General features: G+C 38.8%; 1 protein-coding gene across 1 annotated transcript in view; it reads right to left on the reverse strand.

The window, feature by feature from the left end:
- Nucleotides 1-6,088: 6,088 nt before the first annotated feature.
- LOC134527075 (piezo-type mechanosensitive ion channel component-like) overlaps nucleotides 6,089-14,855 on the reverse strand; it is a 252,374-nt gene continuing 243,607 nt past the window's right edge. The window contains exon 42 of the mRNA XM_063359411.1: nucleotides 6,089-6,424. Within this exon, the coding sequence (XP_063215481.1) occupies nucleotides 6,263-6,424 (162 nt within the window). The 3' untranslated portion in view covers nucleotides 6,089-6,262. The remainder of the gene's footprint in view (nucleotides 6,425-14,855) is intronic.

Raw genomic sequence — 14,855 nt, forward strand, 5'->3', positions numbered from 1 at the left:
CATCTCCCAGGGACACATCTACATCATCAATTGCTGCTTTGGAGCATGCCCTACTGAGAGCATCTGCGACATGCATTTTCGAGCCTGGCACATATACTAGCTTGACTTTGTACAACCCTAGTTTAAGCTTTATGCTCTGCAGTCTTCTCGATGGAATTGTGTGGATTTCTTTCTGCATGATTGATATTAACGGTTGATGATCTGTCTGTATTACCACTTCGCGCCCGTAAATATACTGATGGAATTTCTTGCAGGCAAAGAGAATGGCAAGAAATTCCTTATCAATCTGGCCGTAACTAACTTCAGTGGGCGAGAGCCATTTTGATGCATAACAGACCGGCCTGCCGTCCTGTAGAAGAACACAGCCTATACCTTCCTTGCTGCTGTCGGTCTGAATCACAATGTATTTTGTGTCGTCATATGTCTGTAGGAAGGGTTCAGATGTTAATATTTTCTTTAGCTTATTAAGACATGTACCATGTATGCTGGGGTCCCACACAAACTCACTATTATTTCGCAACAGACTTCTCAGTGGGCCAGTGACTTCCGTGAAGTGGGGAATGAAGTCCCTCAGATAGTTTATAAGACCTAAGAAACGCTGGAGGTCTGATTTACATGTTGGGATATCATAATTGACAATTGCTGAAATTTTTTCACTGTCTGGGATAACGGCACTGCCAGTGAAGGTGTGTCCCACATATTTAACTTGAGCAACCTTGTGTTGGAACTTGTGTACATTGAACTTTACATTGCATCTCCGCGCTCTGTCCAGCACTTCAATGAGTATTTTATCGTGAGCATCCTCATTTTCTGCATAAATGAGCAGATCATCGACATAGATCATGACCCCTTGTATGTCTCCAAATATTTCTGTGTTGTATTTTTGAAATACTTCTGACGATATGTTAAACCCGAATGGCAACCTTTTGAAGTAATAGCAGCCAAATACTGTTGAAAATGTGCAGTATGTTGAACTCTGTTTGTCTAGAGGTACATGCCAGAATGAATCCTTCAGATCCAACACACTAAAGTATTTGGAGTTGCCTAGCTTAGAAATTATATCTTTCACTGTGGGTATTTCAAAATATTCCTTCACAATGGCTTTATTTAAATCCTGGGGATCTAGGCAGAGTCGCAGGGAACCATATGGTTTCTTGACGATTGCCAGCCTGTTCACCCACTCAGTGGGTGTGCTACATTTTGTAATTACGTCTAAATGAGATAATCTATCTAGCTCGGCTTGTAATTTGGCTCTGATTGTAAGGGGAAGTCTGTTTGGTGGATTTGAAACAGGTACAGAATTCTCTTTCAACTTTATGGTATAATCACGTGCAAACTTACCGACGCCAGAGAAAACATTTTCATATGCTGTCACAATGCTTTCTTTGGATTTGAGATGTACCTCACTGACCACATTTTATTGTAGAATGCCGAACCGTTCACAGGTACTGATTCCCAAAATTGCCACAGAGTTTTCATCCACTATGACAAATGTTTCTTCTGAACTGATGGTGCCCCGACGCAAGTTCAATTCACAGCTACCTACCACTTTAATCGTAGAGTTGTTGTAGGCTGCCAGGGATATGTTCTCATGTCGTAACTTCACTGTGGTTCCTGCACAAGACAACTGGGAAAATATCTTGAGGGGCAGGATGTTGACACATGCCCCTGAGTCCAGTTTAAATGTGACAGAGACATTGTCAACAAGGAATGTTTCAGTCCAACACTTTACCTGAGCACTGTTGCATGCAGGGTTTTTTGTGACGTGATCACAGTAATAATCTTCAAAATCGAAGCTATGTCCAGGATCTGTTGTTTGTTTAACCTCAGTTACTGGTTGTGATTTTGTTTCTCGTGAACGAGTATTACGACACACTTTCGCAAAATGGTTCATTACACCGCAGAGCATGATTTCCCTCGTGCTGGGCATTTTGAAAAGTCTCTAGGGTGACAATAACCACACCACTTGCACTCGATGTCCACTGCCAGTCGTTGTATGGTTGGGTTTCTACTAGGACGTGGAAACTTGCTTGGCTTATATTTGGTTTCATCAACAGTGATGTTATCTGGCATCCCTTGGTTTGAGTTCATCACCTGGCTTGCCTGAGCAGCAGTTATTTCAGCAGTCCGAAATGTTGAATTGTGTCTTCTAAACTGACATCCCCTCTTTTGCAAATTTTTTCTTGTGTTGGTTTATCTTGGGTGCCAAAGACAATCCGATCACGTAACATTTCGTCAGCATTCGTGAATTCACAGTCTCGCAACATGATTTTTAAGTCAGTTAAAAAGCCATCAAAGTTTTCACCCTTGCTTTGATTGCGGTTATGAAACATGAATCGCGCGTGTAGGATGTTCTTTTTTGGGTTGCAGTAGGTGTGGAATTTGCCGAGAACAATAGCTAACGTCTTGTTTTTGTTCTCTTCATCGGTGAACCTGAGTGTATTGTAAACATCCAGGGCTTTCTCGCCAATAATATTAAAAAATATCGCAATCTTACGCAATCCTTGCGAAACGAGATCAGACGCCTCCAGATAAATTTCAAATGCTTGTCGAAATTTTTTCCAGTTCTCACTGATGTTCCCACGTAGTGACAATTTCTCAGGAACATTGAACGTGCTTGCTGCCGCTATGTTTTGTTTCTGTCTTGATACGAGTCAGCTGCGCGGGTCGTTTCTTCGTTACTCAGGGACGATATCTGGCACAAATGAAATGTTCCCATACATCACGACAGTAGTTTCGAACCCTGTGTTTCACGTAGTTCTCTTCGTACCGACTGCGCCATGTGTTGATGTATGTTACATAATTGAAACACGGGAGCTCAGGCACACTTCTTTAATTCACCATTACCGATCTTACACTGTCTCCTCTCGTACACTCCCAGGTGTACCAACCATCATGTTCTACATTACCACACTGCATAACACCTAAATGCAAAGCAAACTACAAAATGCAGCAAAATACAACTCAGTTACCTCATTTTGTCTATTAAAATAGAGAAATCATTTCATAAAACTTATGTTTAGACTTTTATTTGAAAACCTCAAATATTATGTACTAAGTAAAAAACATTATTTAGTTTGTAGGTATGTTTTTCAAAGTAAAAAAAAAAAAAAGCAGTCTATAGCTTATATCATACAAATACTTCTCAAGACCAACTTAAAAAGAAGTAGAATGTTTTGTTTTTGGGTTTTTTAACATTGTATACTGATAATATGGTTCATATTATTAGTATCAAAATAATAAGACAATGAAAAAATTAAAAAAAAAAAATTGAAAATATTAAGGAACCAGAAATAAACATAAATCACACAAGTTAGTTAAATGCAACAAGTAGGTACATTGTGCAAACGAGAGCTGACGGGCCAAAACATGGCTTAAGGAAAATGAAACAAAACTCACTCAAGAAAAATTAAACAAACAAGAACAATTTAAATTAAGAGTCAAAGAATAATTATAAAAGTACTAAACAAAACTTTAACTAAATAAAAAAATACTAATTTACATTACACTTAACTATTATGTTTTGTCACCATCTCGATAACCAACAACCATGAAAACAGAACAGGTACTTTACACAGCTGTTATTAGACCCACGTAACTATCGCAGCTGAACCCTAATGAAGCCATTTAAACAAAGAGCTGACAATAATGAAGGGGAGGCAGAGCTCACAAGCTGAATGAATAAATCTGTAATCAATACGCTCAGCAGACAATTTATGACGAAAAGTCTATGGTAGGACTGACGTGTTATCACCGGTTCCCCTTAAATTATTTTGTAACTCTTAAAGAAAAACAGTGAAAATTCTTATATCCGGCATTCTGTGGTTTGGTACATTTTGTAATCCAACAGCAAATGAGCTGCTTGAGTCAGATTATTTCACATGGATTCCGACTGTTGAAATTATTTACCAGGTTATATTACTGCGCTGCTGACGTTTTATTCCGCCCGAGTTAATTGTTACTGTCAGTTTTCATTTCAGAACAGTGTTTCCTACTTTTTAGCCCAGTTACATTTCTTATAAAAACTTTTTACATTTGGAATTCCAGTTGAAACTAAATTACGTTCAATAATCCGGCACGACCATAGTCCCCTACATGCTGGATTAAAAACCTTTCACTGTACTTAGTATTAATAATTTTATATGTTTCAGTTTTCAAACTGTATGTTTTGGAGAGTATTCAGAACAATTTTTAGATAAAAACTCCTGGTAGTAGGTACATATTCTTGAAAGCACCACACATACTTGCACTACACCTCCATTTCCATTTTTACGCCTTTAAATGTAAGGTCCACCAAAAAGGTCTTATGGTTGCCCTGTAACAAATTAAAAATCTGCACACAATTTCATAACCTTGTGCAAGCATTACTCTTGCCATACTAGCTCACTAAAATAAATCATTAACTAGGTGGAAACCACAAGAGATTATTTTATATTCTGTTATGTTTTCAGTGTACCACAAATAGAAATAATAATTCTGAAATTTTATTACTCTTATTACAGAAGACTGCATTGCCATCCATCATTGTTCAAATACCAGATTAAAAATTAGGTTAGTCTTCAGCCTAACAGAGTAATTGCATGTAATGTATGTAATGTAATTGTATGTAATGCTCGCAGCCCATCTTACCTCAATGGGCAGGTTTAATCAGAGATAACCCCCGTATTCTATGCTACTGCTGTCAGTAGTATATTCTTATTTCATACTAGTTGATGTACCCGTGCTTTGTCATGGCACAGCTCACAGCACCACCTTCAATGTTACGAGGGGGGGGGGGGGGGGGAATTCCCATTACCATGGATACAAATAAAGCTCGAATAGTAATTAAAAAAAAACTGATGCAATGGCCATTTCTGTGGAGATGCAGACAGTGTCAAAAATGCGAAAGCCCACTGCTATGAATACAAATAAAGCTTCAACAATGCAATAGAGAAATTTATATATATGCTACGGGTAATGGCAGATGAAGTAAACTTAGTTTTACTCAGGTTAACTTAGCATTATACAAGGTTGTAGGGTAAAGACCTAATAATCACCAAAATAAATTTTAATCTGGCGATTACCTGTGTACATCTAGGTTCACCCAATGTTGGCTACGTAATGTTAGGTGTTGTGTCATTTTTGAGCACGTTAGGTTAGGTTGGTTAGTTAAGGTATCAATGTAACTAAAGTTATCAAACAAATTTTTATTTTTCTAACATTACCCAGTCAGGTTTGGGTAGACCTAAGTGTACATGGGTAAATGCTGAATTATAAATTTATTTCAGTGATTATTCTAACTTTACCAAATAAACTTGGATAATGTTAAGTTAACCTGGGTAAACCTAGGTTTTCTTCTTCTAGCATTACCTGTAACATATACATATATAATCGATTACCTGACACGACTTGCGCGCCATCTATTGAACGTTGATGGTACTATAACTTTTGTGATAGTGCCAACAAGTGTACAAATTTCCAACTCAATCAGATGAACGATGCACGAACGCATACAAAACTAAAACACAAACATAAATTTTTACATATAAGAAGATAAATGATAATTTAGGACTCAACCCCTTCCCTCTGTTCCACCACAAAATTTGTGCTTCCAGCATACAAATAATGACACTAGTTTTATTCCTGGATAAAAAGAAATAACTTATTGTCAATACAATATACAAAACACATATAGAAAGGTCATTATCCGGTACTCTATGGTTTGGCACACTGTAATCCTGCAGAAACTGAGCAGCTCAAGTTAAGATTGTTTTCAGGTGGATTTTGGCTGTTGACTTAGGCTGCCAGGTCGCATTACCATTTTGTTGGCATTTTTAGTTCACTCAGAGTTTAGCCTTACAGTCGTTTTTCATTTCAGAAGTGTTTCCTGTTTTTTAGAAGGTCACATTTCACATTTCATGGGTACATTTCCGTGATGATTTTTTTGATCAAGACTAACGATCATCTTTTTTTATTTTTTTGAAGGAACTTATTATGATTGCTTCAAATACCTTTATACTGTATATTAATATTTCTTTGGTATTCCCATTGAAACTATTGATGATCGTTAATCCAGAAAAATTAACCATCTGGTTAATAATTTGGATTATAGGTCTTTCACTGCATTTATATTTTCATCTATACAAAAATATGTATCCAGTCATTCAGATTTTTCCAACAACTTACTTGTAAAATTTACATCTGTTTATTACACTTATATACATAATAATATAAAAAAAGGCAAGGAACCACAGGAACTTATTTTTTTGTCAAGACTGGCACTCTACGTTGCACTCGTCGCATCACTGCCGTCCTCCGACTGAGGAGGCTGCATCCACTTGATGAACGTCTCGGGCGAGCGGAACAGGAACAGCACCTGTGAGAACAGGTACTCCTCGAGGTTCAGATCACTGTACTCCCGCGCCAGGTACACGTTCAGGCAGAGCTGCAATCACAAGCCAAGCACAATAGTACAGGGTACCGTGTTTCCTTCCATCCTGTAGTCTGTCTCATGCTTGAATTGCAGTACAGAGTAAATAGTGACCTCCGTTGCCAGACTGATACTGCTAGGCTTGTTAAAACTATTTTTTTTGTATAACATCTTTAATTGTTATAAGTTTTAATATTCTTAATTTTAATATTTGTTGATTTTTTTAAGATCATAATTTAGTCTGTATTGACACTATAATTACAGTTTTAGTCATTCTAAAAAAAAAAGTCTAAACAACACCAAATATTATTTCACAGGAAAAACTATTTGTAGCAGACAATCACTATTAATAACAAGGCATGCCAATCAATTATATGCTGTGCTCAAACTCAGCCAAAAGCTGTATTATTAAAAAAATTAAAAAAAAAAACTTTCAATTATGACTCCTTACAAATAAAAATTGAATATTATGAGATGATGCTCTCAATGAAATTCAACAGCAAAATGTATGTCTGAAAATCTCATTCCAAAATTTACCTTACAGAATACAATGTTCCAGATACATTACATTACAAAATTTTACTTAAACTTTTGTGTTCTATGGTGCATATGTGGTAACAGAGCACTGAAAAAAGGACAGAGCTAATGACAAAAATTGTGCATTACATACTGTAAACTACGGATGAGACGTGCTATAGACATAGCATTTTACATTTTCAAATATTATCTATAGCTCAACATAGTTAAAAGATTTATTTTTAAGTCAATATTATTTGGCTAACTGCACCTACTCAGAAATATCTGGATGTTACATACAGTGTTACAAATTAATAATTAATTGCAGTCCAAAGAAAGAAAAAATAGAAACATGGTCACTGTCATGGGAGCAAGTGGGAACTGCAATGTGCAGAGGTTGGCAAGGACCGGAAGTGGGGAAGTGGTTGTTGTTGTTGTTGTAATGCAGTATGGCAGAGAATGGTGAGAAAGAGAGAATAAAGGAATCTTACAATCATAATGAAGCTGTTATTATAAAATACTATAACATGGCGCAGTCGGTAAATTAACATCATCATGGACACGTTGGTGAAGCCTATCAAGAAGCTTCGACGTGACGGGGATGTTGCCAGCAACTGGCTACAATGGAAAAAGAAATTCAAATACTACCACGAGGCAATCGGCGGGGAGAATCTTTCGGCAAACAGACAAATAGCTCTTTTGATCAATTCCATGGGCTATGATGCTGACGATATTTATGAAAGTTTTCAATTTGTCGACCGTGAAGTACGTGATTTACCTACAGTGCTAACTAAGTTCGATACTTATTTTCTACCTAGACGTAACCTCACGTTTGAGCGTCATGTTTTCTTTACGTGCTCGCAACAAGAAGGCCAGTCATTTGATGGTTATGTTGCGGAGTTGCGGAAGAAATCTGCAACTTGTGAGTTTGGCCCAATGCAAGATGATCTCATAAAGGACCGTATTGTGTGCGGCATTCAGGATAACAATTTGCGTCAGCGTCTACTGAAAGAACACAACCTCACACTGGTTCAAGCAATTGATGCGGGCAGAACTACAGAAGTGACAACGAAGCGCCTTGCGAAGTTTCAAGATGAGCCAGCAGCAGTACAAGAAGTCACGCTTCATCGGAAAACGTCATATACACTCCAGCGTGGTAAGAAGGATGATTCAGCACGTCAAAATGCTAACAACGATCAGTGGCGATTTCAGTGCGACCGGTGTGGTAAAAAACATGAGCGTCGGGCATGTCCAGCTTATGGTGTAAAGTGTGATTCATGCGGCGGCAATAATCACTTTGCTAGGATGTGCCGCTCGAAGAAAAAGGTGAGGGAAGTGCTTCGTGTAAGTTCTGCATCATCCTCATCATCATCGGAAGACGATATAATTGTTGCTGAGGTTAAGTGTACAAAACCGGTATCCTCTACATCTTCAACACGTAAGTCAGTGGATTGTGTGTTGAGTCTGTATCCCATGCCAGATCTGAATCGGAATGGACAGCAAAGGTGGAGGTAACGAATAACCATTTCATTAACTTCAAGTTGGACACTGGTGCCCAGACCAATTTAATTCTGCAGGACATGTTCGAACGGTTGAGAATTAGTCATAAACATTTGCTTTCCTCAAATGTGAGATTGGTTAACTATCTAGGAGATAAGATACCTTTTCATGGCAGGTGTTATCTGAAGTGTACCTATAATGGTAGGGTTAGGGTGTTGGAATTTTATGTGGTTGAAAAAAAAACATACATCTCCCATTCTAGGATTATCAGCATGTGTTATGTTAGACTTGGTACGGAAAGTTGATTCTGTTGAAGCAAAAGCTAAGGATTCAGGGCTCACAGACCTAGTTGCTAACTATCCTCAGTGTTTTCGAGGCATAGGAGTACTACCTGGAGCTTACAAGATGGTGCTAAAAAGTGATGCAACACCTGTCATCCATGCACCTCGTAAGTTCCAGTAGCACTGAGAGAACCCCTAAAGATAGAATTGGATAGATTAGTCAAGGAAAATATTGTTTCTAAAGTCGATGGGCCCACAGAATGGGTCAATTCTCTTGTTATTGTGCACAAACGTGACAATAGTATTTGAATTTGTTTGGACCCACAGGATTTGAACAAGGTTTTGATGAGGGAACATTTCCCTTTACCAACGCTGGAGCAGGTTACATCCCAGATGGCAGGCGCAAGGTTTTTTAGTGTTCTGGATGCCTCACAGGGATTTTGGCAAGTGCAGCTGAGTCAGGACAGCACAGACTACTGCACTTTTAATACACCATGGGGCAGGTACAAATTTTTGCGCATGCCTTATGGTATATGTTCTGCTCCAGAGGTCTTTCATCGCAGGTTTGGGGAAGTCTTTGAAGGGCTGCCTGGGGTACTCACATATGTCGACGATATTATATGTTGGGGCAGTACGGAACAGGAGCACCATCAGAGACTTACTGCACTGATGGAAAGAGCAGCCAAATGTGGGGTAAAGTTCAACAGCAATAAATGTAAAATAGGGGTAAAACAGGTTCATTACATGGGACATGTGCTTACAGAGAAAGGTATTGCTCCTGATCATAACAAAATATCAGCTGTTAAAAACATTGATATCCCATCCTGCAGTAAAGATGTGGAACGATTTCTAGGAATGGTAACCTACCTTTCAAAATTTGTTCCCAATCTTTCCGAAGTCACAGCTCCTCTCAGGGTTCTGTTAAAAAAGGACGTGCAGTGGCATTGGGAACAGGAACAGGTTGTCGCTTTTGAAAAACTCAAAGAGTTGTTGTGCAACAGTCCTGTTTTAGCATATTATGATGTTAGTAAGCCAGTTATATTGTCAGTTGATGCATCTCAAAGTGGGTTGGGTGCAGTTTTACTTCAGGAGGGTCATCCCATTGCATATGCATCTAAGTCTCTTACTGTCACTGAAAGATGATATGCTCAAATAGAAAAAGAAATGCTTGCAATAGTTTTCGGAGCAGAGCATTTCCATCACTATATTTATAACAGGCAGGTCACTGTTGAAACAGATCATAAGCCACTGGTAACCATTTTTAAGAAACATTTGGTAGACTGTCCTGCTAGGTTACAAAGAATGCGACTTCGATTGCAACGGTATACCTTAAATGTTGAGTACAAACCAGGTTTACAGATGTTCATACCAGATACCTTATCTTGTGCATGTCAAACTTGTCCAAGCTCGACAGTACGCACAGACTTTGAGCAAGATGTAGAGTTACAAGTTTGCTCTGTGGTTGTGTCTACCAAGATAACAGATGCCAAGTTGTTAGAAATACAGGAGCATACTGGTAAAGACGCTGAACTTCAGACTTTGTCTCGCATCATATCTGAGGGCTGGCCTAGTAGGTATCATCAGGTGCCCCCAGACCTGAAAAAGTTCTGGATGTACAAAGAAGATCTCAGCTGTGCTTATGGTCTTGTTTTAAAAGGCAATGCTATCGTTATTCCAAAGTGTATGAGACAAGAGCTCCTTCATTGTATTCATGCAGCTCATCAAGGTACAGAGAAATGCATACAGCGGGCACGGGGTACTGTTTTCTGGCCGGGTATGACATCCGAGATTGTCCATCTCGTGACCAATTGTGATGTGTGCAATAAATACCAAAAATCTAAGCGGAAGCAGCCACTTCTTCCTCACCCAGTGCCTGATCATCCATGGCAAAAAGTAGGAATTGATGTCTTTTTTTTACATGATAAGCCATATTTGCTGGTAGTGGATTACTATTCTAAATGGGTCGAGCTGAAAAAACTTCGGAGACAAACCAGTAGCTGTATTATCAAATATTTGAAAACCCTGTTTGCGAGATTTGGTATTCCAGCAGTGGTCATGTCCGATGGTGGCAGTAATTTCACCTCTGGAGAATTTCAAACGTTTGCTAGGGACTGGAACTTCCAACATGTCACTTCTAGTCCCCATTACCCACAATCTAATGGCATGTCAGAGCGCTACATCCAAACTATGAAAAAAACCCTTAAGAAGGCCACAGAGGTTAAGAAGGATTTCGAGTTGGTTCTTCTAGAGATTCGTAACACTCCAACTGCAAGTGGGTTTTCTCCAGCTCAGTTGCTGATGGGGAGGCGGCTTAGGTCAATCATTCCGGTTGTACCAGCTCTCTTGAACCCCTTGCTACCTGATCACACTGCTGTTCGTAAGGCTTTAATTGATAATCAGACACAACAGAAACATTACTATGATAGACAGGCAAGTAGCCAAGAAGACAAACCAATGTCAGGTGCTGTTAGAGTACAAACATCCAAAGGGTGGGTACAGGGTGCCACAATTATCAGACCAGCTGATCGTCCAAGATCATACGTGGTCAAAATGCCCATTGGTAAAATTGTGGAGCGGTCAGCAAATGTGCTGCGCCCCGATAGGTCCAATGGTCAGCAAGGTGTGTTAAATGACGATTCAGATATAGGATATCTTGAGGAAAAAAAGTCACAGGTTACTAACCCCACTAGCCATGATAACAATGACTCTAGCGTGACTGAGAATTTGTTCACAGATGGTTTTCGAGGTTTTACCAAACAGGAGTGTCAGGGGAATGTGAGGGTTGACAATGCGGCTACAATAGAAAAGGGAGACAGCTTAGGGAGCAACATGCTTACCAGTGAGAATGAACCCATACTAAAAACAAGATATGGCAGATCCATTAGACCATCCAAGTGGTATAGCAGTGCTGATTTTGTGCAATGTTAATTGGTAATTCTGTTTTGTTTTGATAATGAAACAGTTACTGTTGTATAAATACTTGACTATGCAAAATAACAGAAATTGTAACTTGTATTTTAATTAAGTGATATTGTTTGGACATTGTCAACAAGTGATGCAGTGTATTTTATTGTTAATGAAAAAAGGAGATGTCATGGGAGCAAGTGGGAACTGCAATGTGCAGAGGTTGGCAAGGACCGGAAGTGGGGAAGTGGTTGTTGTTGTTGTTGTTGTAATGTAGTATGGCAGAGAATGGTGAGAAAGAGAGAATAAAGGAATCTTACAATCATAATGAAGCTGTTATTATAAAATACTATAACAGTCACCACACTCATTAAACATGAAGCAGCTATAAAACCAAATATTCAATAAATGATAAACTAAACAATAAAGTGCACAATTAAATACTAAGAATCATACTAATACTATTGGAAATTTATAAAGATTTTCACAATTCCTATTGAAATTAATTTCATTTCTAAGGGTATAGGTCCATTCCAGGCCATTATTTTATTTTTACGTTTAACACTGTTAAACTTGTATATTTTTTTAGTGGCCGAACTTCAACAAAATGAAAAAAAATCTATATATAGTGCATACTTTTTGCATACTTAATTGGCAAAGTTGATATTTTAAAATTTTTGTGCAATATGGATAAGGAAAACCAAATAGAATTAAAAACTGAAAAAATTTTGGTTTAAAGGCAATGTTAATGGCAACTGCATGGTATGGTTTAAAATTCTTTTAGAAAAATTAATTCAATTTTAGTTAGCCTTTTAAAATCATAACAATTATGATTATTTTAAAAGGCCAGGTAAAATTAAACAATTTTTTTCTGAAAGAAACCAAACCATATCACAAAGTAGCCAGTCAAATTGACTATAAACCTTTTAGGTAATTTATTCCATTTCATTCTCCTAATCTATACTGCACAAAAACATTAAAAATGCAACTTTGCCAGCTAGTTATGAAAAAGACCTGCAATACATCTCTCTCTCTCTCTCTCTCTCTCTCTCTCTATATATATATATATATATATATATATATATATATATATATATATATATATATATATATATATTGTAGTAGACTGGTAAGAAATAATAAAACAATTCCTTTACATCAACATCAGCCTTTATTCACCTCCATCTTACATATCACACCGCTGCCAACCTTGCACTCGTTGCCATACCCACCTAGCACTCCTCACATCTCCCTTTTTCAATAGCATAACATACACATTCTACGCTGTTCCTGTTGCAGTAAGGAACATACAAATTGACAGTAACTAAAGCAACATACAAATTCCACATTTTTCCTTTTACATTAAAAATACATATAAAATTTAAAATACATTACAAACAATGACAATATTATTGGGAGCCAAAATAAACTTAGGCCCTTCTAGTTTATCTTACTTGGAAACATACTCTGCACAATTATATTTTTTGGATGGTTTCAGTAACCTCCCAAACCTCGATCTACATTCAGCACTAACACAATCTGCATCAGATACATTTGCTGCTGGGTTCACAGAATCTTGCATGTCTACTGATGTGGGGTTTGTGTGTAGTGTGTCCTGGGTACTACTCCTACAGTCATCTTCTGTGAATCCTCGAAAGCCCTCGAATTTTGTATGATTGTGACCACCTATGTTGGGTGTAGCATCCTCTCCAAGTTCTGGACTAGCCCCCCTATTACTGGTACTGATATTCCCACCACCTATCATTGACATGTCCTTGTATTTAACCGGCACATCCGCTATACAATCATCTTGGCGAAGTACCCTAGAAGAACGTTCTAAAATGTTACCATTGGGCATTTTCACCACATACGAACGTGGGCGAGTAGCTGGCCCTACTATCACAGCACCTTTCACCCAACCGTTAGAAGTCTGTACCCTCACTGCTCCAGACAATGGTTCCGCTTCCGCGTGACATGCTCTCCTATCATAGAATGCCTTTTGTTCCTTCTGCCGTACAAGAAGAGTGTCACGAACAACCTGATGGTTTGGAAGCAAAGGATCAAGTAACTTAGGGACAACGGGAATACATCCTCTAAGTCTACGCCCCATGAGCAATTGAGCAGGTGAGTACTCTCTTATGACCGGAGTGTTGCGTAACTCAAGGAGGACCATGTCCATGTCTTTCTGATCTTTGATCGCTTTCTTGAGCAATTTTTTGACTGTCTGAATATGCTGTTCGGCCATGCCGTTCGACTGAGGGTAATGGGGGCTAGATGTGTGGTGATTAAAATTCCACTCGCGAGCAAATTGGTCAAACTGCGATGAAGTGAAATTACTACCCCCATCAGACATAACTACTACTGGGATGCCTAACCTTGCAAAAATGGCTTTTAAGCACTGAATAACACATTTGCTTGTTTGGTTTTTGAGCCGTTCAAGCTCCACCCATTTAGTGTAGTAATCTACGAGAAGTAAGTATGGCCGATCATGAAGAAAAAATATATCAATGCCTACCTTCTGCCAAGGTCTGTCTGGAACTGGGTGCGGAAGAAGTGGATATCGACGTTTCGAGTTCTGGAACTCCCTGCAAGTCTCGCAAGTATCAACAAATTGCTTGATATCTGAAGCCATCCCTGGCCAAAATACCGTACCACGTGCTCTTTGAGTACACTTTTCCGAGCCCTGATGAGCTCCATGAATGGAACCAAGAATTTCCAACCTTAACGATTTAGGGACCACTATAGCATTACCCTTGAGAACTAAACCATAGGCACAGCTAATGTCTTCTCTGTATGTCCAGTACGGTTTCAGTTCGGGAGATACATCCTCAAGCCTTTCAGGCCACCCTTCACTAACCACTGTACGCAAACTTCGCAGGACGTCGTCCCGATCAGTTGATTGCTGCAATGCTAGCAATTTGGCATCCGATATTCTGGAATTAACTACCAAAGAACATACCTGCAACTCCATTTCCTTTACCAGGTCCGTAAACCCACGAGGTTTAGCGCTAGTCTGGCATGCACGTGAGAGTGTGTCAGGAATGTACATCTGTGAGCCTGGTTTATAAATAACGGTAAGTGAAAATCGCTGCAGCCGCAGCCGCAGTCTCTGCAACCTAGCTGGGCAATCTACCAAATTCTTTTTGAAGATAGTTACCAATGGCTTGTGGTCGGTTTCCACCGTTACTTGTTTATTGTAAATGTACTGGTAAAAATGCTCAACCCCAAACACAATGGCCAACATT

The sequence above is a fragment of the Bacillus rossius genome, chromosome 1, assembly GCF_032445375.1.
Source record: "Bacillus rossius redtenbacheri isolate Brsri chromosome 1, Brsri_v3, whole genome shotgun sequence".
NCBI classification, from domain to species: domain Eukaryota; kingdom Metazoa; phylum Arthropoda; class Insecta; order Phasmatodea; family Bacillidae; genus Bacillus; species Bacillus rossius.